The sequence below is a fragment of the Ochotona princeps genome, chromosome 9 (assembly GCF_030435755.1).
Source record: "Ochotona princeps isolate mOchPri1 chromosome 9, mOchPri1.hap1, whole genome shotgun sequence".
NCBI lineage: Eukaryota > Metazoa > Chordata > Mammalia > Lagomorpha > Ochotonidae > Ochotona > Ochotona princeps.
In genome coordinates, this window is record NC_080840.1 from 72867035 (window position 1) to 72891644 (window position 24610).

The following is a 24610-nucleotide window of genomic DNA, read 5'->3' on the forward strand; positions in this document are numbered from 1 at the left end:
AACTTGTAACACCAGAACCTCATGAGCACCAGTTCTGCTCAGCTGCTGCAGCCATTTGGGGAACAAACCAGTGGGTGGAAGATCTCTGTCTCTCCCTCCCTCTCTGTAACTCTGCCTTTCAATAAATAATTATAAAAAAATAAAGCAAATATAACCTGTTAGTCCAGAAGTAGCTATACATTTAATTAAGAAACCATTCATGTAAAGTTAAGATAGTCTCTTCATGCTGATTACATTCAAATTTGGGAGCTCAGGTGATGGCAAAATTACATCAGCAAAATTATTCATTACATTAAAATTATTTCTAATTTCAAAAATTCAAATTTTCTGCCAGTTATTATTGATGTAAAATCTTCAAAAAACAAAGTAAAATACAGACTGAAAAAATTCAAACTCACATTTTGTTGATAAGTTGTTCCAAAAGAATAAGCAGCGTTTAGTCTTGCCTCTGTATCTGGACAAAGCTATAACAGAATAATACAATGAATAAGTATCTCTCACAAACCTTTTCTTTGAATACATCAAGAGTTTTCACGCCTCGACAAGGATATATGCTCTACATAAAGTCCATTTAATATATCAAGGGTATGCAAAGCCAGGGTAAATTACATCAATGCGAATTTAAAGCGCAGAAGGAAAGCACTACAGTGTGTAACTGATCAACCAGGAATCGTGTCTCTTGCTGCTGTCTTTGCCTGCAGAGAAAGCAAGCATTCCTGGGCACACTTGAACTCACCTGTAAAACACCTCCTTCTAAAGACTGCCACTGGAGAAAACGGCCGCTGATATCATAGGAGGCAGCAACAAACTTCAGTTTTGTGTTCTGATGAGAGAAAAAGCACGAATAAAATAAATGTCAAATATTTTGAAGGCAGTAAGTAGTCTTTATTAAATGAACTACCACAGTTGCCTAACCCTGTTTTCGTTTCTGACTGATCCCTTTTGTTAAAATTTCAATCCCGCTGTTTTGAGGCTGAATTAATCGAATTGTTTCTATGATTAAATGTATATACATAAAAAAAACTGAAGTGATATTTTGCAAGCAAATGATACTTCAGCAACTGCAAGGCAGCATTAGTGATGGACAATCTTTCAAACTTATGATATCTGGAGGAGGGGGCGGGGAAAGACCAAAGGCAGGAGGTAGAAATTTCTATCTGCAAAGTGCTGGGAAATGTCACAGAGTCCCAGTTGATCTTGGAGGCAGTTCCTGAAAACGTGCAAGTGCAGAAGAACACACTATTTTGCACCTGATGAGGAAACCCTTCTTCCCAATCCTACCAGCACACCTTGCTGCCATGACCATGCATTTCACCCACAAGTATCTGCGTGCGTGAATCCTTACAGGCTCGCTCCTCTAAGCAGGTGAAACTTATTTAACTCACTAACTAAATGTTTTTAAGTGACCTGAAAGACAAAAAATTGTGACTAATAACATTATTACCTTTAAAGATTATAAATCAAGATGTGGTTCTCTAGAGATACTGTAAATCTGTACCTGATTTTTCCCTTTAAAACTGAAGTTTGTAGGAAGAGGTGTGGTCCTGAGAACTTGAGGTGCTAATCCCAGCTGGTCTCCATAGAACAGCCACGGAAGGTTCTGCCTCCTTCAGACAATTACAATGGCTTTAATACTTGAAGAAATATTTACTGATATTTCTGGAAATAGTTACACTGAATTGTACTTTATGAATCACAATGACATTTCATCAGTAAAAATTAGTTTCTTACCAAAATGAAATAGAATGAACAGTGCCTAGTGCAGCAGTGTTCGCATAGACAAACTGGAAGAGCCAACATGCATCAAATGTGGCAGCATCATGGAAGTTCATGTTCATCACACACATGTTCCCAAGAGTCTGACAGGATGTGAGATTGGCATACATCTATGAGACGAAGGCAAAAAAGAAAGTTACACGTTACACGACCTTCAAAGACTGAGCAAATCTGAAACAAAAATTGGGCTTGATCTTAATGTTATTGATTCTCAATCTTCTAAAAATTTTGTTCGTTAATACCTTTTCTCTAGATAAAATAGAAAGGACTCTTTCCATATGCTAAAGAGAATAATATGTACATAGCAATTATAAAATACAGGCTAAACACAAAGACAAACCACTAAAAAAATTAAGTAAAAGTTGATAGCATGATAGTTTTAAAACTACTAAATAAAATACTTATATTTGAAAAAGTGATTGTTTATGTTAGATCTTATACACACATATCTAATCCACTTTAATCTGCTTATTATGAATCATCAGTGAGGTCATTTGTTGTACTTCCCTTTCAACCTTCATTTTAGTTAAGTCAAAAACATTGGAGTGAATGTTTTTACCTCCTCATATTCCAATTGATCAATAAATCCTGTTGGCTTAACAGTGTTGAACATGTATTTATTTGAGTGGCGGGGCATTAGCAAAAGAAAGAGCGGCAAAGGGAGAGGAAGAGAAGGCAGGTTAGGGAGGTGGCGTGGAGAGAGAGCACACACACGCCATCTTCCATCAGCTAGCTCACTCCCTAAATGGTCTCAACAGCCAGAGCTGGGCCAGGAATTCCATCCAGATGTCCCACATGTTGGCAGGGGTGCCAGCACATGGGCTATCCTCAGCTGCCTTCCCAGGCATTATCTGCAGGAAGCAGAATCAGAAGAGGAGGAGCCAGGACTTGAATCAGTGCTCTAATTAGGATTCCAGAATCATACTATACCACAAGACCAGCCTTTCATTTTTCTCATTTCCAGTTTATTTCCTTGTCCACCCTCCCACTATGTCTCACTCAGGTTACTGTAATATTCCGCCAAGCATTCCTACATTCTGTCATTGCCCAACACACTCTATTCCATGCTCCAGTAAGCCTCTTAAAACCCAATGGAAAATTGCTTCTTGTCCTTTTGGCTAAGATCAAGTGTAAAACCCAATGTAAAACAAACAACCTGCACACCCCCCCCAAAAAAAACAATGTAAGATCATGTTTTTCTTTGCACAAAAATCTTTTCCCTTCAGGTAAATCCTAAGTCTTTTTCTTTTTATTATTACATTTCATTTTGTGACACAGTTTCATAGGCTCTGGGATTCCCTGAACCCCTCCCTGTGCCCTCCCACTATGGTGGATTCCTCCACCTTGTTGCAACATTACAGTTCAATTCCAGTCAAGATTCTTTCATTGCAGGCATATACCAAGCATAGAGTCCAGCATCTTATTGTCCAATCCTAACTCTATAACAGTAACTACCTTGCATTCCAGATTTCATTAATCTCACTTCCTCTCCTCCTTCTTCCTTTTTTTAAAAAGATTTATTTGTTTTACTTGGAATGCCAGAGTTACAGCGAGAGAGGGAAAGACAGAAAAACAAGTCTTGCACCCACTGGCTCACTCCCCAAATGGCCACAACAGCCAGACGTGTGCTTATCCAAAGCCAGAAGCCAGGAGCCTCCTCCAGGTCTTCCACGCAGATGCAGGGGTCCTTTGGCTTTGGGCTATCCTCTGTTGCTTTCCCAGGCTACAAGCAGGGAGTTGATAGGAAGTGGGGCAGCGGGAACACGTATCAGTGCTGGCAGGAGGAGGACCAGCGTGCTACAAGTAAGTCAGGATACATTCAACTTATACATAGTGAATGATATTTTCTTTATGCAGCCTCTTTCAATCTACTAGAAAGGAAATGTTCTTCTTATAGACATGCTTGAGGAGACACATCTAATTAGAGAACAAACTTATTACCTGGGTGAAAGGCTATATACCACAATTTTTCAAAATATTTTTTTTTCACATTTTACTCACCCAACATGCAGCTGCTGAAGACTGCAAGTACTTTGCAAACCATTCTGAATTTAAGGAAATGCCCTACAGAGAAACAAATTTTAAGTTTAAACGAAGATTCCCAAACATCACACCATCAGGAAGATATTAACACATATATTCATGAATAAGAAACTTTCCCAAAGTTAGCAGAAAAATAGATTCTAATGGTAATATAAGAATTTATTTCTACCTAGTGTCAGTTATTACAGATTTAAGACTGCATTAAAAAATAATGCTATTAAGGCAAAATATAAAAGCAGGCAAAATGTATCCATTATCCAAAAAAAAAACCCTTTCTGCTCATTTTACTTTTCCTAGAAACAAAGTACCAAAAGAGTAAAGAAATAGATTTTAACTGTATACTGAAATGCTAAAATTTGTTGATTTAGAAATACAAATACTGTATTAAGCTGACACGTAATAATAAAGAGAAATTTGAGGAATGATTTCAAGTCTCCAAAGTGGGCATCATGTGGACTTTTCTAAACACAGGAAATACCAGACTCAGAATCTCTGGGACAGCAAAGAGCACATGAGTCCTGAAACCTCTGGCTGAGAGCTGCTGTGGGAAGCTCATTGTATGCCTTGTTAAAACATGAGGCACTGAGAAGCATCAAGCCGACTAATTGCCTCCTATACATGGGTGGGGTAGCACTACCAAACTCTATGCGACACAGCACCACAGCTAGCAAAGTAATTTAAAGTCAAATGAGGCACTGTTTTCATCTCTTCAATAAGCAAAAACTTTCATTTTTTAAGAAAAAAAATGCTGGTATTGAAAAAGCTAAGAAGGAGCACACAGTGTGGCACAATGGGTAAGTTCCTGCTTCGGCCACCTCATCCCAAATCAGAGCGCCACCTGGAGTCCTAGCTACTTCTCTGCACTTCTGCCTCAGCTTCCTGCTACTGCATCTGGGAGGCAGGGAGACCAGGATGGAGCTTCTGGCTCCTGCTTTTGCCTGGTCTAGTTCTGGCTGTTGTGGGTAATTGGGGAGTGAACCAGAGAATGGAAGCTCTCTCTCTCTCTCTCTTTCTCCTTCAAATAAATAAAAATAAATATTAAAGAAAAACATTGAAAACCATATGCAAAAATGGAAAGCAAAAACAGCATCAGAGACCCTGCACCCGCCTGGGAAACCCAGAAGAAGCTCCTGGCTCCTGATTCCAGATCAGCGTGGCTCAGGCCGTTGTGCCACTTGGGGAGTGCACCAGTGGATGGAAGATCTTTCTCTCTGTGTCTCTTTCTCTCTGTATATCTGCCTTTCCAATAAATATAAATAAATTAAAAAGAACAAGGATGTGGACATATCAAGAAGACAAAGGAATGAATCGGAAGGGGCTTTTACTGGTCAAGTTAAGCTCAAAACAAATGAGCACACTGACGGTAATAATAGTATGTGTGTACATATATATGCATTCATTTATGTAAACAGAGGAAGTCATCTTTATCAGAAGCATATTCATTAGTAAATATGAAAAAATGATGGAAATCAAATAAACCTGGTAAGCATCATCAATGGAGACTACAGTTAGTAGGTTAAGGGTAAGTAAGGAATGGAGAGTACAATTTTAGAACTCTCTCTTATAAAGTTCTGGGGCCAGTGCTGTGGCTCAGTGAGCTAATCCTCCACATTTTGGCACAGGCATCCCATATCTGGTCTCCCACATGAGCGGCAGAAGCCCAAGAATTTGGGCCATTTTTTGCTGCCTTCCCGGGTACACTAGCAGGAAGCTGGGTCAGAAACAGCACTCAATAGTGGCCACAATGCCAACGCCAATAATTTCTATTTCACAGTGATTTACACACAGAAGCTTCTTATTTCAGCCCAAAATTAATTATCACAGGAAGAAATAAAGAGTTCTTTAACAATGCAGAAAAAAAACCAAAACATACTCACAAGTTCTGCATAACGTGCAGTTGAAATCATACGGGCAGGAAAATTCCCCATTCTGCTAAAACACAATCCCCCTGTCTTCACGGATAGACAAGAGCAAGAAGATCCAGTTTATGGACATGAATATGCAATTGGATTAAAAATATAAACTTTATCAATTGGAGTAGCCTTACTAAAATGTTCGGTTCTGAACATGTACAGGACCTGCTGGTATTAATGAATGTTGGTTCGCATCGGACACACCTGCTCAATATAACAGAAATAATTTTTAAAATGTTAAAGAATTATACTTAGCATGATTTAATTAAGAAATTGTTTTCCTAAACACTGGATTAGAATAAATTCATTCATTTAAACAATTGCTTAAATAAATTAAAAAATATTAATACTAATCAGGATTTATATCACTCTTTTGTAATAATGTAAGACAAAGCAAAAATCAAGAAATTAACCACTTATTTAACTATTTCTGAACCAGATATAAAGAATAAAGAATACTGAGTAACAAAGAGAGGCTACTGAACTGACAAAAGAGTCCAACAGATTCACACAAATGGAACTATATCAATTTTTTACAAATCATTTTTTTTTTACAATTTTTACAAGTAGTTGCATCAAGCATAGTTTTCTTGTTTTATCTGTCACAAACCAGAAAGACAGCATAAGTTTAAAAACAATACCATCAATCTCATCAAACATAGCTAATATTTTAGAAAATAAAATATGGCTATCAGCTTTATTCTATAAAAGTACTTCCTGTTTGTCATTAATGAATGAGATAAGAGGAAGGAAGAAGCATCTTGACAGGTTTATGTGAGCATTCATCACTGTATGAAAGACTAGGCAGGAAGTGGGTCTGGAACACAGCAAAACACTCAGCCTGGGCCTGGACAAGCTTCAGACAGGTGAACTCGGGGATCAGCCCCGTATTTGGATGCTGTAGCTGGATGAACCTGAGGAAGGATGATCCAACAGGAACCGTTCCTAGGATAAGCTGCTCGACTAGTTTTTGCATTAAACTCGGGAAACTGAGAACTGCTTAGAAGGAAATCATCAGGTAGGTTTCTAAGGTTTCTTTAAAAAAAAAAAAAAAAAAAATGAAGACACCAGCAATGTACTGCCACCTGCAGTGCCAGCATCCCACATGCTAGTCTGACTGCCAGCTGCTCCAGCTCCTTGCTAATGTGCCAGGGGAAGCAGCAGAGGATAGCACAAAAGCTTGGGTCCCAGCACACATGTGAGAACCCCAGAAGTTGTTGGCTTTGGCCTGGCCTAGCATTGGCAGGGGCATTTGGGGAGTGAATCAACTCATGGAAGACTTCTTTGTTTCTCACTCTGTCTATAACTCTGTCCTTCAAATAAAGAAAAATCTTCCAAAGAAATTAAAAAAACAATAAAATATATTTAAAACAGTGGGAAGAAGCATATATGCAGAGGTATGTATGTGTAGTATGCTTAAAAACAAGCGGGAACAGGAAGCAGTATAGCATTATAAGTCAAATACATCTACACTATAATTAGTACTCTTATGTCTTTGGTATAACATCGTAATAGGCAAAGATGTTAGCACAGTACTTGTTATGTAACCGCAGATTATGCACAAATCACATATAGCACTATGCTAAGGAATTTATCCATGATTTCTGAACCATCGCAGCCTGCGAATGGGTGTCATAGTCAGGGGACTAGACAGACAAGGGACTGTGACCTACTGCACTGAACAAACCAAACCACCAAGAGAGTACAATGCAATGTGACCTTGACCCTGTCTCGGGCTCCAGGCCCCAGCTTTTTAACTGTTCAAGTACACTTCTAACCTTGGTCAGTTATTGAGGAACAAGGAATATGACAGGAAAATACTTTCTTTCTAAGATTACAAAGTATACACCAACGGAAGGTGACACTAATGAAGCCAGCTCCTGCTGTATCACTTACCTGTTTCCTAAAGCGTTTGCAACCATAAAGGCGTCTTCCGTTTCATCACAGCGCTCGCAAGTTGCTTGAGACAACAATGTTCCATTAGCATTTCTTTCCACTAAACAAGTTAGAAACAAAGTTTACATGTAACACATAGTGAACACACAAGTTTTTATACACTTAGAAAACATTTCATAATAATTCCAATAATCCTCAACAAAGGTTTGTCAGACATCTCCATAATAAACTATGAAGAGTGACACCTTCCCTATTTACCCTAAAAAAATACATGAGTTTCAAGTCACCACAGTAATCAGTAATATTTTTCCTTACTTTCTTATTCCCTACCTATATATTCCTGTAACATTGAGATGAAAAAGCAAGTGTTTTCATATACTGCTAATCTGTTTCTATACCTAGAGTTTTTAGTAGTGTCCGTACATTAAAGTTTTAAATTCACATCCCCTATGACAATACAATTTTACTTTTAAATAACAGACCCACAGACACCCTTGTGTAAGCGTTCTCACTGAAGTATGATTTGTCAGAAAACAACCTGCTGGGGCCAGTGTCATGGTTCAACTGACTGACCCTCTGTCTGCAAGCACTGGAATCCCATATGAAAAAAAAAAACCTCTCTCTGTAATTCTGACTTGCAAATTAAAGCTTTAAAGACGAGAGAGAAAAAAAAAAACCCTGAAATAGCATCTAAAACAGCAGAATACTGGTACATCCATTATATGTCATAAACACTGAAAAGAATTCACTGAAAAAGGTAAATCTAAATGATTATGCTGTTCATTGAAAAAGGTGTACTACAGAATCAAGTCTTGGAGTAAGAAAGATCTATCACACACATCCCAAAAGAGGTTAGAATTATTTTGTGGGGCCCAGCACAGTGGCCTAGTGGCTTAAAGTCCTTGCCTTGAAAGCACTGGGATCCCATATGGGTACCAGTTCTAATCCTGGCAGTTCCACTTCCCATCCAGCTCCCTGCTGTGGCCTGGGAAAGCAGTCTAGGACGGCTCAAAGCTTTGGGACCCTGCACCCGCGTGGGAGACCCGGAAGAGGTTCCAGGCTGTGGCTTCAGATCAGTTCAGCTCCTACCATTGCAGTCACTTGGGGAGTGAATCAACACAGCAGATCTTCCTCTCTGTTTCCCCTCCTCTCTGTGTATCTGACTTTGCAATAAAAATACATAAATCTTTTAAAAAAATTATTTTGTGGTTGAAAGAGAAACAGAGAATCAGTATTGGAAAAAATGGGTAAAGAGATTTCAGTCTTACCACTGAAGTTCTTCGATGGTGGTAAAAAAAAAAATGACTAACAAAAATAAAGGACAACTCACTGTTCCTACAAACATGCGGTAACTTGGTAACTAACTGCATTCAACAACTTCTTTACTCAAGTCTCAGTCCTTGGTCTCTTGATAGCCCACGTTAAAATAATAATAAACTTGTAAATGCTTTCAGGTCTCCATTCTACCTCTACAATTAAAATGTTGCTATAAATATCATCATCACCCACTTCGGCCTTTATAACAAGCTTCCTTCTCAGGATGATGTTTTTATCCTCCACGCAAAAGCTAGAGTAAATCCTGTTAATGTTAAGATAATTTTCATTCACTTGAAAAGCAGAGAAACACAGAGATTAGCCAGCCAGCTAGCTTACAATCACCTACCTGCTGGTTCACCATTCAAATGCCTACAGCAAGCAGGGCTAAGCCCGGCCAAAACCAAGCACCTGCAATGCCACTGGGTTTCCATCTGGGTTAGCAGGGTCCAGGTACTCGGGCCATTCTCTCAGGATCATTAAACAAACTGGGAAAGAAGCTCATGAGCTGGGTCTCAAACCTGGCACTCCGATAAGGCGGATACAGGTATCCCAACACCAGTTTAGCCTGTCCCCAACACCCACTCCTACTGTAAACCTTTCAAAATTTAAACGTGATCATGTTACTCTTTTTTTAAAAAAAAAATTATTTATCTTTATTGGAAAGTGAGATACACAGAAAGGAGGAAAGACAGGGAAGATCTTCCATCCCTTGATTTACTCAACAAGTGGCCGCAAGGGCTGGAGTTCAGCTGATCCAAAGCCAGGAGACAGGAGCTACCTCCAGGTCTCCCGTGTGGGTGCAGGGTCCCAACTCCTTGGACCGTCTTCGACTGCTTTCCCAGGCCATAAGAAGAGAGCTGGATAGGAAGCAGGGCCGCTGGGATTAAAACCAGCACCCATATGGGATCCTGGTGCATGCTAGGTGAGGACTTTAGCCACTAGGCTACTGCACTGGGCCCATGTTACTCTTTAAAATCTCCCGTTGGCTTCTTGCCGCACACAAAGTAGTTCTGGAGGTCACCATTAGAGTCTACAACGCCTTCCATGACCTGCACATAATCACTTCCAACTATTCTGATTGCTCTGTGTCCCTCTTCTGGCTCTCCACATCTCAGCCATACACTGGTTATAAAATACACGTAACAGATGAGCTGAGCTAGTTTCCTTGTACGAGTATGTTTTGCATCACTGTAACCTAACATCTAACACAGGCTACTTATGGTGGAAGTTACATTCTGGCTCAGTTTTAGAGCTTCAAAATCAATGGCACATGAGGAGGAACAACCACATAATATGCAGCCCAACTTGACTTTTGTTTTGTTTTGCAGGCCAGTTTTTTTTCTCTTTAGGTATTTTTTTTTTAAAGATTTATTTATTTTAATTACAAAGTCAGATATACAGAGAGGAGGAGAGACAGAGAGGAAGATCTTCTGTCCGATGATTCACTCCCCAAGTGAGCGCAACGGCTGGTTCTGTGCCAATCCAAAGCCGGGAACCTGGAACCTCTTCCAGGTCTCCCACACCGGTGCAGTGTCCCAAGGCTTTGGGCCGTCCTCGACTGCTTTCCCAGGCCACAAGCAGGGAGCTGGATGGGAAGTGGAGCTGCCGGGATTAAAACCAGTGCCCATATGGGATCCCGGGGCGTTCAAGGCGAGGACTTTAGCCGCTAGGCCACGCCGCCGGGCCCTAGATATTTTTAAGATTTATTTAATCGTTTTTTATTTGACAAAAAGATTTACAGAGAAAGAACTTCCACCTCTTGGTTCACTCCCCCAGTGGCCACAACAGGCGGAGCTGAGCCAATGCAAAGCCAGCAGCCAGGAGCTTCTTCCAGGTCTCCCACACCAGTGCAGGATCCCAAGGCTTTAGGCCGTCCTCGACTGCTTTCCCAGGCCACAGGCAGGGAGCTGGATGGGAAGCAGGGCTGCCGGGATTAGAACTCGTGCCTATATGGGATCCTGGCGCATTTAAGGCAAGGACTTGAGCCGCTAAGTCACCGCGCAGGGCCCGAGCTGATATTTTTCTAATATCTAATCTTCCAGTCCAAATATGAAAATGTATTTTTATTTGGTAAGATTCATTTTATCAGTAACATTAAAAAAACTTCAACAATTATCTACCTTACAGAATTCTTCCAAAGTGTATACCTAAGTACTTTTTTTTGATGGTTTGGTAAAAGCGATGTTTTCCTACCACCACATTTTTTTTTTAATTTTAAAAAAATCACTTTATTTGAAAAGCAGAGAAAGGGAGCGAGAGGAAAAGAGAAACTGATCGGGAGATTTCCCACCTGCTGGCTCATCTTAACAGCGACAGCAGGAGAGACTAGGACAGGCCAAAGTCAAGAACCAGAAATTCCATCTAATATCCCAAAACAAGGGCACAAGTACAACTACCTGCGTCATTTCTTGCTGCTTTCCCAAGAAAATTAGCAGTGACTTGGATAGGAAGTGGAGCAGTTGGGACTCAAACTGACACTGCAGATGGAACCTTAATTTGCTGCATCATAATGCTGGCCCTCATATTATTATCTAAAGGAGTACTTTTTTACATGGAAATAACCTTTGGGGTCCAGCGTGATAGCCTAGTGGCTATGCACAGGGATCCCAAATGGGCACCGGTCAAGAATGGTCCAAAGCCTTGGGACCCTGAGATTGTGTGGGAGACCCGGAACAGGCCCTGGCTCCTGGCTTTGGATCAGCACAGCTCAAGCCATTGCTGCTGCTTGGGGAGTGAATCAGGGAATGAAAGATCTTTCTCTTTGTGTATCTTTCTCTGTGTATATCTGCCTTTCCAATAAAAAACAAATTAATTTTTTAAAAAGCAAGAATCTTTGGATGTTAATTTTAGATCTAGAACTTACTTTCATAATAATGTTTAGTGACTCCCTCAAATTTTCTAAACACATAATTGAATCATTAGCAAATAATCATTTTTCAGCTTTTTCTTTCCAATAAATGTTTTCCCTTTTATGAAAACAATTTACAATCTTTACCAGGTCCTGCCATTGACAAGAAAGCTTACAATCTCCTCAACATAATTAAGAAGTTGAGGCATGTATTTTACCATATAAGGATGCAGTCATCCAATCTTACTTTGAAAATAAATCAAAGGGCCCGGCGGCGTGGCCTAGCGGCTAAAGTCCTCGCCTTGAACGCCCCGGGATCCCATATGGGCGCCGGTTCTAATCCCGGCAGCTCCACTTCCCATCCAGCTCCCTGCTTGTGGCCTGGGAAAGCAGTCGAGGACGGCCCAATGCATTGGGACCCTGCACCCGCGTGGGAGACCCGGAAGAGGTTCCAGGTTCCCGGCTTCGGATCGGCGCCGCACCGGCCACTGCGCTCACTTGGGAGTGAATCATCGGACGGAGGATCTTCCTCTCTGTCTCTCCCCCCTCTGTATATCTGACTTTGTAATAAAAAATAAATAAATCTTAAAAAAAAAAGAAAATAAATCAGAGCTTTTAATTTTCTTTCGAAAGCCTGCTAATGTCTTAATCATCATTCAATTTTTGAGCATGAATAATGTAAGATACTTTTAAATAATCCTCAAGCTATTTAAGATCCGTTTCAAAAGCCAAACACAGGGCCATCACTGTGGCAAGGCAGCTGCTTAAGGTCCTGCCATCCGGTGTGAGAATGTTCATGCAAACGTGTCTCATTCCATTTCATTTCCCTGCTAATGTGCCTGGGAAGGAAACCAGACGGCTCAGGTACCCGGGCCTCTGCCACCCACGAGACCCGGATGGGAGTTCCTGGAGCTGGCTTTACTTAAACCAGCCATGGCTGCTGCAGACATCCAGGCGTTTGGGCAGGGATCAGTGGACAGATATTCTCTTACCCTTTCTTTGTAACTCTGCATTGCAAACAAATAAATAAATCCTTAAAAAAATGAACAAATAAAATAGAAAGTATCCAAGAAACTATACACTGATAGTTAAAGGGCACACATATATATAAAAAGTAAATTCAAAATGTTGTCTCAAACATCAGAAAGAAAGGAAAGGGAGGCAAAGTGTCATTCTAAGGATTGTATGTGAATTACATTAACTGTTCTCTTCATGTTTAAAATTTTAAAATACAAAAAATCCTCTGAGTTTTTAAAATAAAGTGAGAAAATACAAATGAACAGTCATCATTACCATTTCAAAAATAATCCAATTCTTACCTAAAATATGGCCAGTGGGACAGTGGCATTTTCCTTCTGCAGTTAAGCCACCAGGGCAAGAAATGCAGTTCCAACCATCTTCGGTGACACCTCTCTACAGTAACAATAATAATAGGTTTAAATTGACCAGCTTCTTACACGATCATGCAGGTTCAAAATATCACAACAATGTATAACAATATTCAGTGAGTCTCTCTCTCTCTCTCTCACACACACACACACACAGTAGCTGTATAGGAATTTCTAATATGTTAAGGCTCTGCCTGTGGTACCAGCTTCCCACAGAGGCACTGGTTTGAGGACGAGTTGCTCAGCTCTGATCTAGCTCCCTGCTAATGTACTTGTGGAGCAGCGAGGGATGACCCAAATGCTTGGGCCCTTGGACCCACGTGGGAGACCCAGAAAAAGCTCCTGTCTCCTGGCTTCAAACCAGCTCAGCTCCAGTTTCTGTAGCCATTTGAGGGGGAATGAGCAGATGGAAGATATTTTTTCTGTCTCTACTTCTCTCTGCAAATCTTTCAAATAAAAATTACACTGAATAGCTAATTCATACTTATAATATAAAATTGTGTTATTACAATTACTACTTTTAAAAGTAATTTTTGGAAATAGTTTTTTCTTCATTATGATCTTTGGTTCAAAAAGATTCTGACTTCATAATTCAGTCATTTAAATTTTTCAACTTATAAATATAGGGATACTTAAAAAGTTTGTGGAAAACTGAACTGATGGATGCTAATACTGGTGCAAAAAAATTCTTATGCCATTTTTGATGAAATTTACATAACTGATCAGGGTGAGAAAGGTCCAGGATCAGGGCAAAGTGCGTGAAACCACAGATTCCACATTTTCCTCTCCTTGCTGTATCTGGGCGAAGGGTGGAAATAAGGGGTGAAGCCACACCCGACCTCTCAATCGTCTCAGTATGTGGGGACTGGGAATGGACACCCGATGTCACCCGAGGGTTCTGCTTAACTGGTTTGGATAGTTCTGAAATGCTGCCAGTCTCACAGATCCAAGGATGAGGAAATCCTTCCAAGATCCATTGACTGACATAGTCCACCTCTGAGTCTCCGTTCACCCAGAAATTTGCTGTCATGCTTCACTTGGGTAGTTAAGCAATTTGTTCTGCCCTCCGTCCTCTGCTATGGTACCAGGTGTTCTCTGCAGGCTCCAATGGTCTGACCTATCTTCCGTGTGCCTCCGGGTATTTTGTCCACCGCTCCGTCAAACCACCAAGACGGGCCAGTTTGCACTCCGTTGTAAGACTACAGGTTCTGCCAGTCTCGTCATGACTGGAGTTATGAATCCAGCAGTTTTGTTGGGGGGGGGGGGGGGATCCTGCAAGAAATCTCAGACCGTCTCTTGTGTGTGAGCCTACATGTATGGAGTCCAGTTCATTCTGTCACCCACGCCAGCCTATGTCCACACTGGTAGCTACAATTGCTAGGTCAGATCTATCTCCAGCCCCGCTTCTCATGTACACCACCGGAAGCTGCAGTGAGTCAGAGTGATCCCCAACAGTCCCCAGCCCTGGTTTCTGTGCCTGCCAGCATGTGCAGTGGACTACTCCAGTCTGTCCCATGTCCCATTCAGATTTCACACACATGACTGGGCACTGAAACCTAACGCATCCCAATTGACTCCACCCTCCAGCCAACACTCATGCCAGCAAGTGCCACTCCCTCTATAGCCAGGCCTGCCCTGGTTCTCATGCTCACCAGTGGGAGTTGCAGCCCATCAGAGAGGTGCCCAGTTTCCCTACTGCACCTATTCCCTGCCCCAGATATTGCACTATTTAGGTGGTTCTGCAGTCTAGCTTGACAGGACTTGCCCCCTAGTCCTAGCCCCTGATGCTGTGGCAAAGTCCAAACAGCCTGCCCTTACTCTGTCTCACGCCTGCACCAATGGATCGTCAGTTAGCCCAGCCCAGCTCTCCCCTCCCCCAACCCACAGTTCACATGAGGGCCAACAGGTATTTTTGCCCTAGCCCAGCGTGCTGTGCCACTAGTCCCAGCTTTCACACTCATCAGTACGAGCAGTGGCCCAGCAGGAGAATCCCCACAGCTCCCCTACAAGGCTCACACCTCCGCCACCAAGTCTCATGTGTGCTGGCGGGTGCCACAGCCCAGTCTGGCATGGTCCATCTCACCTTGGCCATTTGCCAGTGGGTGCTGTAGCCTGGGCTGGTCCATTCTGCCACCAGTTCCAGCTTATGCTGGTTGGGTGCAATGCAAACAGTTTTTGAAAGCCATACAAAGGTCTTCAAAAAGCTCATGAAAAATGTGTTTTGTGGTAAAACTGCATGTTTTTCAGAAATATTTTGCAGAATAAACAGTCCTTTTTATAAAGATTTATTTTTATTAGAAAGATATACAGAAAGGAGAGGAGGAAGAAAGAAAGATTTTGCATCAATTGGTTCATTCTCAAATTGGCTGCAACAGCCGAAACTGTGTCAGTTCTAAGCCAGGAGTGAGGAGCCCGGAGCCTCTTCCAGGTCTCCCACGCGGGTGCAGGGTCCCAACACTTTGGACCGTCCTCCACTGCTTTCCCAGGCCACAAGCAGGGAGCTGGATAGCAAGCGGGGATGCCGGGATTAGAACCAGCACCCATATGGGATCCTAGTGCGTGCAAGACAAGAACTTTAGGTGCTAGGTTACCACACCGAGACCTAAACATTCTTTAATTATACTTTTCATTGAGTTTTTTGAAATATCTTCAGCTAAAACACAACAAATATTGATAGGATTAAGTCACTAGCAGGCTGGTTTAATAACTGTTTTATCTGTTCTAAAATTACTGAAGTTTTTAAAAATGCAATACTTTTAGTTTTTGAAATTTAATTTTTCAGGCAATATGGGTGGATTTTACGGCCTATAGACACACAGTCCTGGGGTTGGTGTTGTTGCAGCTGTGTTAGGCTGGCCCCTGTGCCACTGGCAGCAGCAGATGGTCCAAGTACTTGGCCCTGTCTAAATGAGAGACCTGGGAGGAGCTCCAAGCTCCAGGATCCTGCCTGGTCTACCCTAGCTGAAATGGCCATTTGGGGATGAACCAGAAAGCAGAAGACTGTGTGCGTTCTCTATCTCTCTCCGTAACGCTACTTTCAAGAATATAAATCTTAAAAAGGGGGCCCAACGTGGTAGCCTAGTGGCTACAGTTCTTGTCTTACATGCGCCGGGATTTGGTTCATATCCTGCCAGCTCCACTTCCCATCCGGCTTAGTGTTAGTGACCTGGGAAGGCAGCTGAGGACGGCCCAAAGCCTTCACACCCTGCACTCACAGGGGAAACGTGGAAGAAGCTCCTGGCTCCTGGCTTTGGATTGGCTCAGCTCCAGCTGTTGCAGCCACTTCAGGAGTGAACCAGAGGATGGAATATCTGTCTGTAAAATAAATTAATAAGCAAATCCTTTAAAAATTATACTTGGTGTATCCAGCGTGGTAGCCCAGTGGCTAAAGTCCTCGCCTTGAATGTGCTGTGATTCCATATGGGCCCCAGTTCATATCCCGGCAGCCCCGCTTCCCATCCAGCTCCCTGCTTGTGGCCTGGGAAAGCAGTGGAGGACGGCCCAAGGTCTTGGGACCCTGCACACTCCTCCCTACACCGGTGGGAAATCTGGAAGAAGCTCCTGGCTCCTGGCTTCGGATTGGCATGGTTCTGGCTGTTGCAGTCACTTTGAGAGTAAATCAATGGATAAAAGATCTTCCTCTCTGACTCTCCTCCTCTCTGTATATCTGAGTTTACAATAAAAATCAATCAATCTTTTAAAAAAATTATACTTGCTAATATTCCTACATTGGAATTTTAAAAATTATTAAAAATTGAAATATCACTGAAAAACAAATCTGATCTGGCATCATATTTCTATTTTATTGTTAATAATTCAGTGAAGATCAATATATTGAAAAATATAAATATACCAAACTATTACCATACCTACAAATAATGGCTATGGATTAGATTCAATAAGTACTAAGATTTTAATATTTTCTATATGACAGTGAAAAGAAACATTATTATGAAAGTCAGAAATGCTATTAAAATGATTCAAAATAACTGAGAAATATGTTATTAGCCAAAAATTAACATATGTAACAATGTTCATTTTCCAAAAATTATGATATAATGAAGTAAGCGATAGGATGACAATGGTATAAATTAATGTATTTACTGAATTTATGAACTTATTACATATAAAGGTTGAGGGTATTTAAGCAAGTATTAAAAATTGTAGCACGGGCCAGGTGGCATGGCCTAGCGCCTAAAATCCTCGCCTTGAACGCGCCCCGGGATCCCATATGGGCGCCGGTTCTAATCCCGGCAGCTCCACTTCCCATCCAGCTCCCTGCTTGTAGCCTGGGAAAGCAGTCGAGGACGGCCCAATGCATTGGGACCCTGTACCCATGTAGGAGACCCGGAAGAAGATCCTGGCTGCTGTCTTTGGATCGACATAGCATTGGCCATTGCAGTCACTTGGGGAGTGAATCATCGGACGGAAGATCTTTCTGTCTCTCCTCTCTGTATATCTGACTTTCCAATAAAAATAAATAAATCTTTAAAAAAAATTGTAGCACAAGGTCCAGGCGTGATAGTGTAATGGTTAAGGTCCTTGCCTTGAACGCACCGGGATCCCATATGGGCGCTGGTTCTAATCCCGGCTGCTCCACTTCCCATCCAGCTCCCTGCCTATGGCCTGGGAAAGCAGTCGAGGACGGCGCAAAGCCTTGGGACCCTGTACCCACGTGGGAGACCCAGAAGAGCTCAAGGCTCCTGGCTTCGGATTGGCTCAGCTCCAGCCATTGCGGCCACTTGGGGAGTGAATCATTGGACGGAAGATCTTCCTCTCTGTCTCTCCGCCACTCTGTACATCTGCCTTTCCAATAAAACAAATAAATCTTTTAAAAAAAATGTAGCATGAAAAGTTTAAATGTTGAATTTATTACTTATACAGTAGAGTTATTTGAAAATAGATTCCCCATACCATGCTCTCCGGGCACTTTTTACAAACAACGGCAGGTCCTCCATTATTAGAGATCATCTGAAATCCAGGGAGGCACACGCATGACGTACCTGATGGGAAAAGAGTCAATTTTGTCATGAGAAACGAAAAATAAAACTCCAATATAGGAAAATTTTAGTAATTTTTAAGATTTGCAAAAGCAGGGCCCGGCGCAGTGGCCTAGCAACTAAAGTCCTCGCCTTGATTGCACCAGGATCACATACGGGCACCAGTTAGTATCCTGTGGCTGTTGAGGTCAATTGGGGAGTGAATCATCGAACAGCAGATCTTCCTCTCTGTCTCTCCTGCTCTCTGTATATCATACTTTGCAATAAATAAATCTTGGGCCCGGCGTGATAATGTAGTGGTTAAAGTCCTTGCCTTGCACGCACTGGGATCCCATACAGGCGCCAGTTCTAGTCCCGGCGCCCACACTTCCCATCCAGCTCCCTGCCTGTGGCCTGGGAAAGTAGTCGAGGATGGCCCAAAGTTTTGGGACCCTGCACCCATGTGGGAGACCTGGAAGAAGTTCCTGGCTCCTGGCTTCAAATTGGCTCAGCTCCAGCCATTGCGGCCACTTGGGGAGTGAAGCATCAGACAGAAGATCTTCCTCTCTGTCTCTCCTCCTCTCTGTATATTCACCTTTCCAATTAAAAAAAAAATCTTAAAAACAAATTTGCAAAAGCAAGGGCTGATGCTGTGGAGTAACACACTAGGCGTCCTTCTGCATTGCTACCATCCCATGTGAGTGTCGTTTGGTGTCCCAGCTGCTCCACTTCCATCCAGCTCCCTGCCTGTGGCCTGGAAAGGTGGTGGAAGAGCTGGAGGAAGCTCCTGGATCCTGCCTTCAGAGCAGCTCAGCTCTGGCCATTGTGGTCGTGGTCGTTTGGGGCGTGAACCAAGCAATGGAAACCTGTGCTTCTCTCCTTCTCTCTGTAATTTCGCCTTTCAGATAGAAATGAATCTTAAAAAAAAAAAAAATGATTTGTAAGACACTGGAATCAGTACCGCCTAGGTTCAAATCGAGAGACATATTTCCTGGGTTCCAACTTCAGCTCAACTTCAGTGAGTACATCTGGGACAGTTAGAGTGCGCCTGTGCTGGGGTACCTCTTCAGTTAAATCGAGAGAACAGCTGTAACTGTCTCGTAGGTTAGCACGTGCGCCCTGAGAAGAATGGTACACAGCTACTATTGTCCTGCTACCGTGCTAAGAGCAAACAGAATTAGAGCACTGAACTAGCACACTATTTAACCCTGTGGGAAATACTACATTTCTTATTTCTAAATCATACACATATATTTAATGAATTCAAATTTACCTAACCAAAACCATATTCAAAAAGTAATCTTCATTCTAATACAACCCTATTTCCCTCTGAACAGACAGCAAAAATCATAAAGCAGGCATTATTTGTTCACTGGATAAGAAACAAAAGCATTTTTTCAGGGGGAGCCATTAGGTAGAAGCTGTACTCAAAGGACCTTCTGTAGTGTAGCATACACGGTATTTAGATTCCTAATTACGAAATGAATAATTTCTATTTTAGAGTGTAAAATGCTTTATCCTTCGTATTTATAACTTTTCTTGGAAAGGAAGGATGACATACAGAGGTGTCTTTCACTGCTGGTATCCTCCTCCAGTAATCACAAAGCTCCAGGCTGAACCAGAAGTGAGAGTTCTTCCCACAGGGATGGCAGGGACACCTGCAGCTGGCCCCTGGCACAAGTGCAGTGACCTGAACCAGCAACGGGACGTGGGACACGGACGGGGAGCCCTACTTCACGTGACCTGAACAGCATGAGCTGTCCGAATGACAACTCAAGTCTGCAGATGACACACAGCGAATGCAATGGGTCACTCTGACAGAGAAAACATCCCAGATGGTGCCCAGCACTGTGGCACCGTAGGTTAAGCTGTGGCTTGAATTGCTGGCATCCCCTCTGAGGGCGGGTTCAAGTCCCGTCTACGCTGCACTGCTTGGCCAGTATTCCTGCTGATGGGCCACGAGAAAGCAACAAGGAATGACCACAGTCCTCGGGCACCCTGGCTCCCATGCGGGACAGAGTTCTAGGCTCCGACTTCAGTCATTTGTGGAGTGAACCAGTGGAAGATCTCTATTAGTATGCCTTTCAAATTTCTATTTTAAAATTTGACTTCAGAATATGAGAGAGGGCTTTACTATGGCTTTTCTACTTGTGGTAAGAGGCTTTTCCAGGAGCTGACCTGACCAGATTCCAGCATCACTAACAGATTTAGGGTTTCCCAAAGCCCTTTTCTCGGGCGTGGGCAGTTAACACGTGCCAGCCAGCCCCGCCCTGCAGAATAGGCGTCTCCGCGACCCGGGGACGGGGGCCCAGGCAGAAGCGGTATTTGGGGTGCCGGGGTCACCCCACAGCGTCTCACCTTGAGCACTCTGCCTCTGGTGGGCTCCACACGGAACACAGGAGAGCGCAGAGATATCGAAGTACTGGTCCTGGCCGCAGGTCTCCGGCTGCCGGAAAGGGAGAGAAAAGGTCTGAGACCGCGAAACGCTAGACAACACCAACAGCAGGAAAGCGGGCAAATCCCGGGCGCGAAACACGGAGCAAACCGCCATTTCCAGCGGCGCCCCAAGGCGCGTCGCCATGGTACCGACGCCAGACTGGGACGCGCCGTCTTCAGAGTCCCGTCGGCCTGTGCGGCGGCTCCCCTGACCTGATTGGACAACCGAGGTCGGGGTCCCAGAAGCCTCCGCCGGGGACGCTTGGTTGCTAGGTTACCAAAGCTTGGAGGGACCCACGGCTTAAATGCACTGCCGGGTCGAGGCGGGTTGTTTGAAAATACCTGTGGGGGGGGGGAGGGGGGGGAAAGAAATAGGGGATGGGGCGGGCGTGGTGGCCTGGCGGCTAAAGTCCTCGCTTTGAACAGGGCGGGGTCCCATATGGGCGCCGGTTCTAAGCCTGGCAGCTCCACTTCCCACCCAGCTCCCTGCCTATGGCCTGGGAAAGCAGTCGAAGACGGCGCAAAGCCTTGAGACCCTGCACCCCTGTGGCAAACCTGGAAGTTCCTGGCTCCTGGCTTCCGATCGGCGCAGCACCGGCCATTGCAGTCACTTGGGGAGTGAATCGTCGGACGGAAGATAATCTGATTTTGCAATAAAAATATACATACTTGCAAGCACGGGAACCAGTGCAGGGGGCAGGCCTGGTGAGGGTTTTTGTGGGTCATTCCAACAAGGCGAGAGCTCCCACTGGCTTATGTGAAGGCCAAGTATGTGGTGGGCAAGAATTAGCTGGGATGTAACGTAAAGTACAGGACTGGGGACAGAACTGACCCAGCAATTGCAACCACCAGCATGTACATAAGCTGATTGGGCCGACAGACTGTGCCGGACTCTGTTGGTAAGCGCACACCAGAATCAGTTCTGGGATCACCTCAGATGAAGTTTCTTTGGGGATCCCCCCAACTGAATTGGTGGACTCAGAGCTAGAACCCCAACTATAGAGAAGTGCAGGTTCCGTGGTTTGATCATGGAGTGCATGCGTCAGAGCTGGGCCTGCTCAGTGGCTTCAACAGTAGATCCAAGTGCACAAGGAAGACATGGCAGTCCAGAATAAATTGATCAACTACCATGGCCAAGTGGGCAGTTGGAGACTCTCAGGTGGACTAGGTCAATCAGTAATTCAGAAACCTCATGAGCAGGACCCTCAGAGCATGCCTCACATCAGGGACCCTGGGGTGGTGTCGGGTGGCTGCCCTCCATCGCAGGGTGCAGAGGCATTGGGGAGGCTTGGTGTGGCTTCTCTCCTGTCTCCCCTCTTACCCCAGATACAGGAAGGGGAAAAAAGCGAATGTGGAAATGGTGATCTCACCCACGTTCTTGTAGCTCCTGACTCTAATCACCCTAATCAACTATGTAAAAATAAAAATAATAATAATTAAAAAAAGAAAAAAACGTGCTCTGGGGAAGTTAAGACAAGGGGAGTAAAACAATTTCATATTTTGTTTATTATTTTTATTTCAATTTTATATTAAAAAAAGAAAAACTTGGGACCAGGAAAATCTTAACTGCCTACTATACTCTCTGATTTAGCATACATTATTTGCATTCTGGTTTTTTGTTTTGATTTTAGAATTTGTAGATTCTCTTTTTTTTTTTTTTTGGAAAGTCAGATATACAGATAGAAGGAAAGACAGAAAAAGATCTTCCATCTGCGTTTTTATTCCCCAAGTGGCTGCAATGGCCAGAGCTGAGCCAATCTGAAACCGGGATCCAGGAGTTTCTTTTTTTTCATTGCGTTTTGTATGTGGTCCCTCCCCATTCAGTAGGAAGCAGTTTATAGAGACTTGACATCTAGGGCTTCAGCAGTGAAACATCTGAGATTTTTATTAATGATCCTGTCTATATTTCTCAATTGTTAGCCTGTTGCATTAACAGCATATTCAGGCTCAGAGTCCTTTCATTTTTCACACATGGAGACAAGGCTCTATTGTAGGCAATAAATTATTCAAGTTGCATCAGACGGTTCAATTCATTTTTTTTTTTTTGAAAGCCAGATATACAGACAGGAGGAGAGAAAGATGCACAACGTCGGGAGCTGAGCCAATGCAAAGCCAGGAGCCAGGAACTTCTTCCAGGTCTCTCACATGGATGTAGGGTCCCAACTCCTTGGGCCGTCCTCAGCCATTTTCCCAGGGCGCAATCAGGGAGCTGGATGGGAAGCAATCAGGGAGCTGGATGGGAAGCAGGGCCACCAGGATATGAACTGGCACCCATATGGGATTGTGGCGCATTCAAGGCGAGGATTTTACGCGCTAGGCCATGATGCCAGGTCCAAAAATAAATTTTTTTTTTAATCATGGTGTTAGAATTGTTTAGAAAATGACAAAAAGCAGAAAAGAAACCCTAGATGTCTTCCAGATGGAGGAAGGAGAAAATGGGAAGCCAACAACACCTATGTTAGCCTTGCTGGGGAACTTGATGAGCCAGCCCATAGGCAGGTGGACCCTGCATCGAGTGCTCAGTGTGACAGCTCCTGGATGTGTGAGAATGCTTCAAGGAGCCTTCATCTTTTAGCATTCTCTAACTTCTCTCACATTTCTAAGCTTAGCAAACAAATTTTATAGCTTGACTTTGTATAGGAAGCATCCTAGTAATCTACAGAGGTGCTAGTCCTTCCAAGTTGATCTCAACTTTATTTTGCTAGGGTTTCTTATGAAGTGACTCTTAATCAGGGTGACATTCCGGAATACTGCTTCTGTGTGCCTGTTTCCAGGGAGCCTGTTTCAGAGGTCATAGTCTCCCTGTGTAATACCCCATGGTGACCTCAGGAGGCAAATAGCCAGGGTACTACCTGTGACCTTGGGCTGACTAAATTATGTTGCGTGCTCTGGTTTTCCCCTTATTTATCAAATAGGAAAAATGGTATCTACTTCCAAAGGCAATTAAGAATAAAATGAGATGAGTCATAGGGACCAGCACAAAATAAACACTCAGTAATTGTCAGCATTGAAGGTCAGCTTTCTGAGGCTGCAGGGAAGGACCCAAGCCTGGATTATGAAGTTAAATGACACCTAATAGTCAGTCTAGCTCCCCAATGGGACAGCCTCTGCTTTTCGCTTAAGATTTCATTTATCTGAAAGGCAGAGTTACAGAGTGAGGCAAAGGCCGAAAGAGAGATGTCTTTTTTTTTTTTTTTTTTTTTTTTAAGATTTATTATTATTGGAAAGCCGGATATACAGAGAGGAGGAGAGACAGTGAGGAAGATCTTCCATCCGATGTTTCACTCCCCAAGTGAGCCGCAACGGGCCGGTGCGCCGATCCGATGCCGGGAACCAGGAACCTCTTCCGGGTCTCCCATACGGGTGCAGGGTCCCAAAGCTTTGGGCCATCCTCAACTGCTTTCCCAGGCTACAAGCAGGGAGCTGGATGGGAAGTGGAGCTGCCGGGATTAGAACTGGCTCCCATATGGGATCCCGGGGCATTCAAGGTGAGGACTTTAGCCGCTAGGCCATGCCTCCGGGCCCGAGAGATGTCTTTTACCTGTTGGTTCATTCTCCAAATGGCTGCAATGACCAGGGTGGGATTTGATTTGCTGGGTGAGCCGATCTTGCCTGCCACAGAACATCTTTCCCTGCGTCCCCAGGTTCATTTAGTGGGAGGATGGAGCAGCTGGGATGCTACCAGGTTCATATGGGATTCTGGCTACCGCAGCAACTTAACACATTTATGGGACACTTCGCCAGGTTACTAATGTCTATAAAATCGGTTAAGCAACATGCAGTTATTAAGCCCACAGGCGCTGTCAGGAGTAAGGTAGTAAAACCAACATTTCTGTGGTCTTTCAGTTTACAAGAGTCTCAAATGATGCTTATACCACACAGTAATTTGACCAATGAAATGGCAAACAGTTGATTTTTCTGTTCTTTTATATCTCTTTATTTTAAAGATCTATTTTATTTTTATTGGAAAGTCAGATATACAGACAGGAGGACAGACAAGAAGATCTTCCATCT

The 24610-nt window shown here is 43.3% G+C and overlaps 1 protein-coding gene and 1 long non-coding RNA gene across 2 annotated transcripts in view; one reads left to right on the forward strand and one right to left on the reverse strand.

The window, feature by feature from the left end:
- The window catches only part of LOC131481156 (uncharacterized), a 151142-nt gene extending 150314 nt beyond the window's left edge, over positions 1-828 (forward strand). The window contains exon 4 of the long non-coding RNA XR_009246102.1: positions 704-828. This is a non-coding gene — a long non-coding RNA (uncharacterized LOC131481156). The remainder of the gene's footprint in view (positions 1-703) is intronic.
- TMEM67 (transmembrane protein 67) overlaps positions 1-20782 on the reverse strand; it is a 58294-nt gene extending 37512 nt beyond the window's left edge. Inside the window, exons 1-11 of the mRNA XM_058668799.1 lie at positions 20519-20782; positions 18096-18184; positions 13113-13206; positions 7629-7728; positions 5867-5936; positions 5697-5771; positions 3778-3840; positions 1732-1886; positions 1499-1607; positions 737-823; positions 399-464 (exon numbers count right to left, since the gene is read on the reverse strand). Coding sequence (XP_058524782.1) covers positions 399-464; positions 737-823; positions 1499-1607; positions 1732-1886; positions 3778-3840; positions 5697-5771; positions 5867-5936; positions 7629-7728; positions 13113-13206; positions 18096-18184; positions 20519-20741 — 1131 coding nt within the window. The 5' untranslated portion in view covers positions 20742-20782. The remainder of the gene's footprint in view (positions 1-398; positions 465-736; positions 824-1498; positions 1608-1731; positions 1887-3777; positions 3841-5696; positions 5772-5866; positions 5937-7628; positions 7729-13112; positions 13207-18095; positions 18185-20518) is intronic.
- Between the last annotated feature and the right edge of the window lie 3828 nt (positions 20783-24610).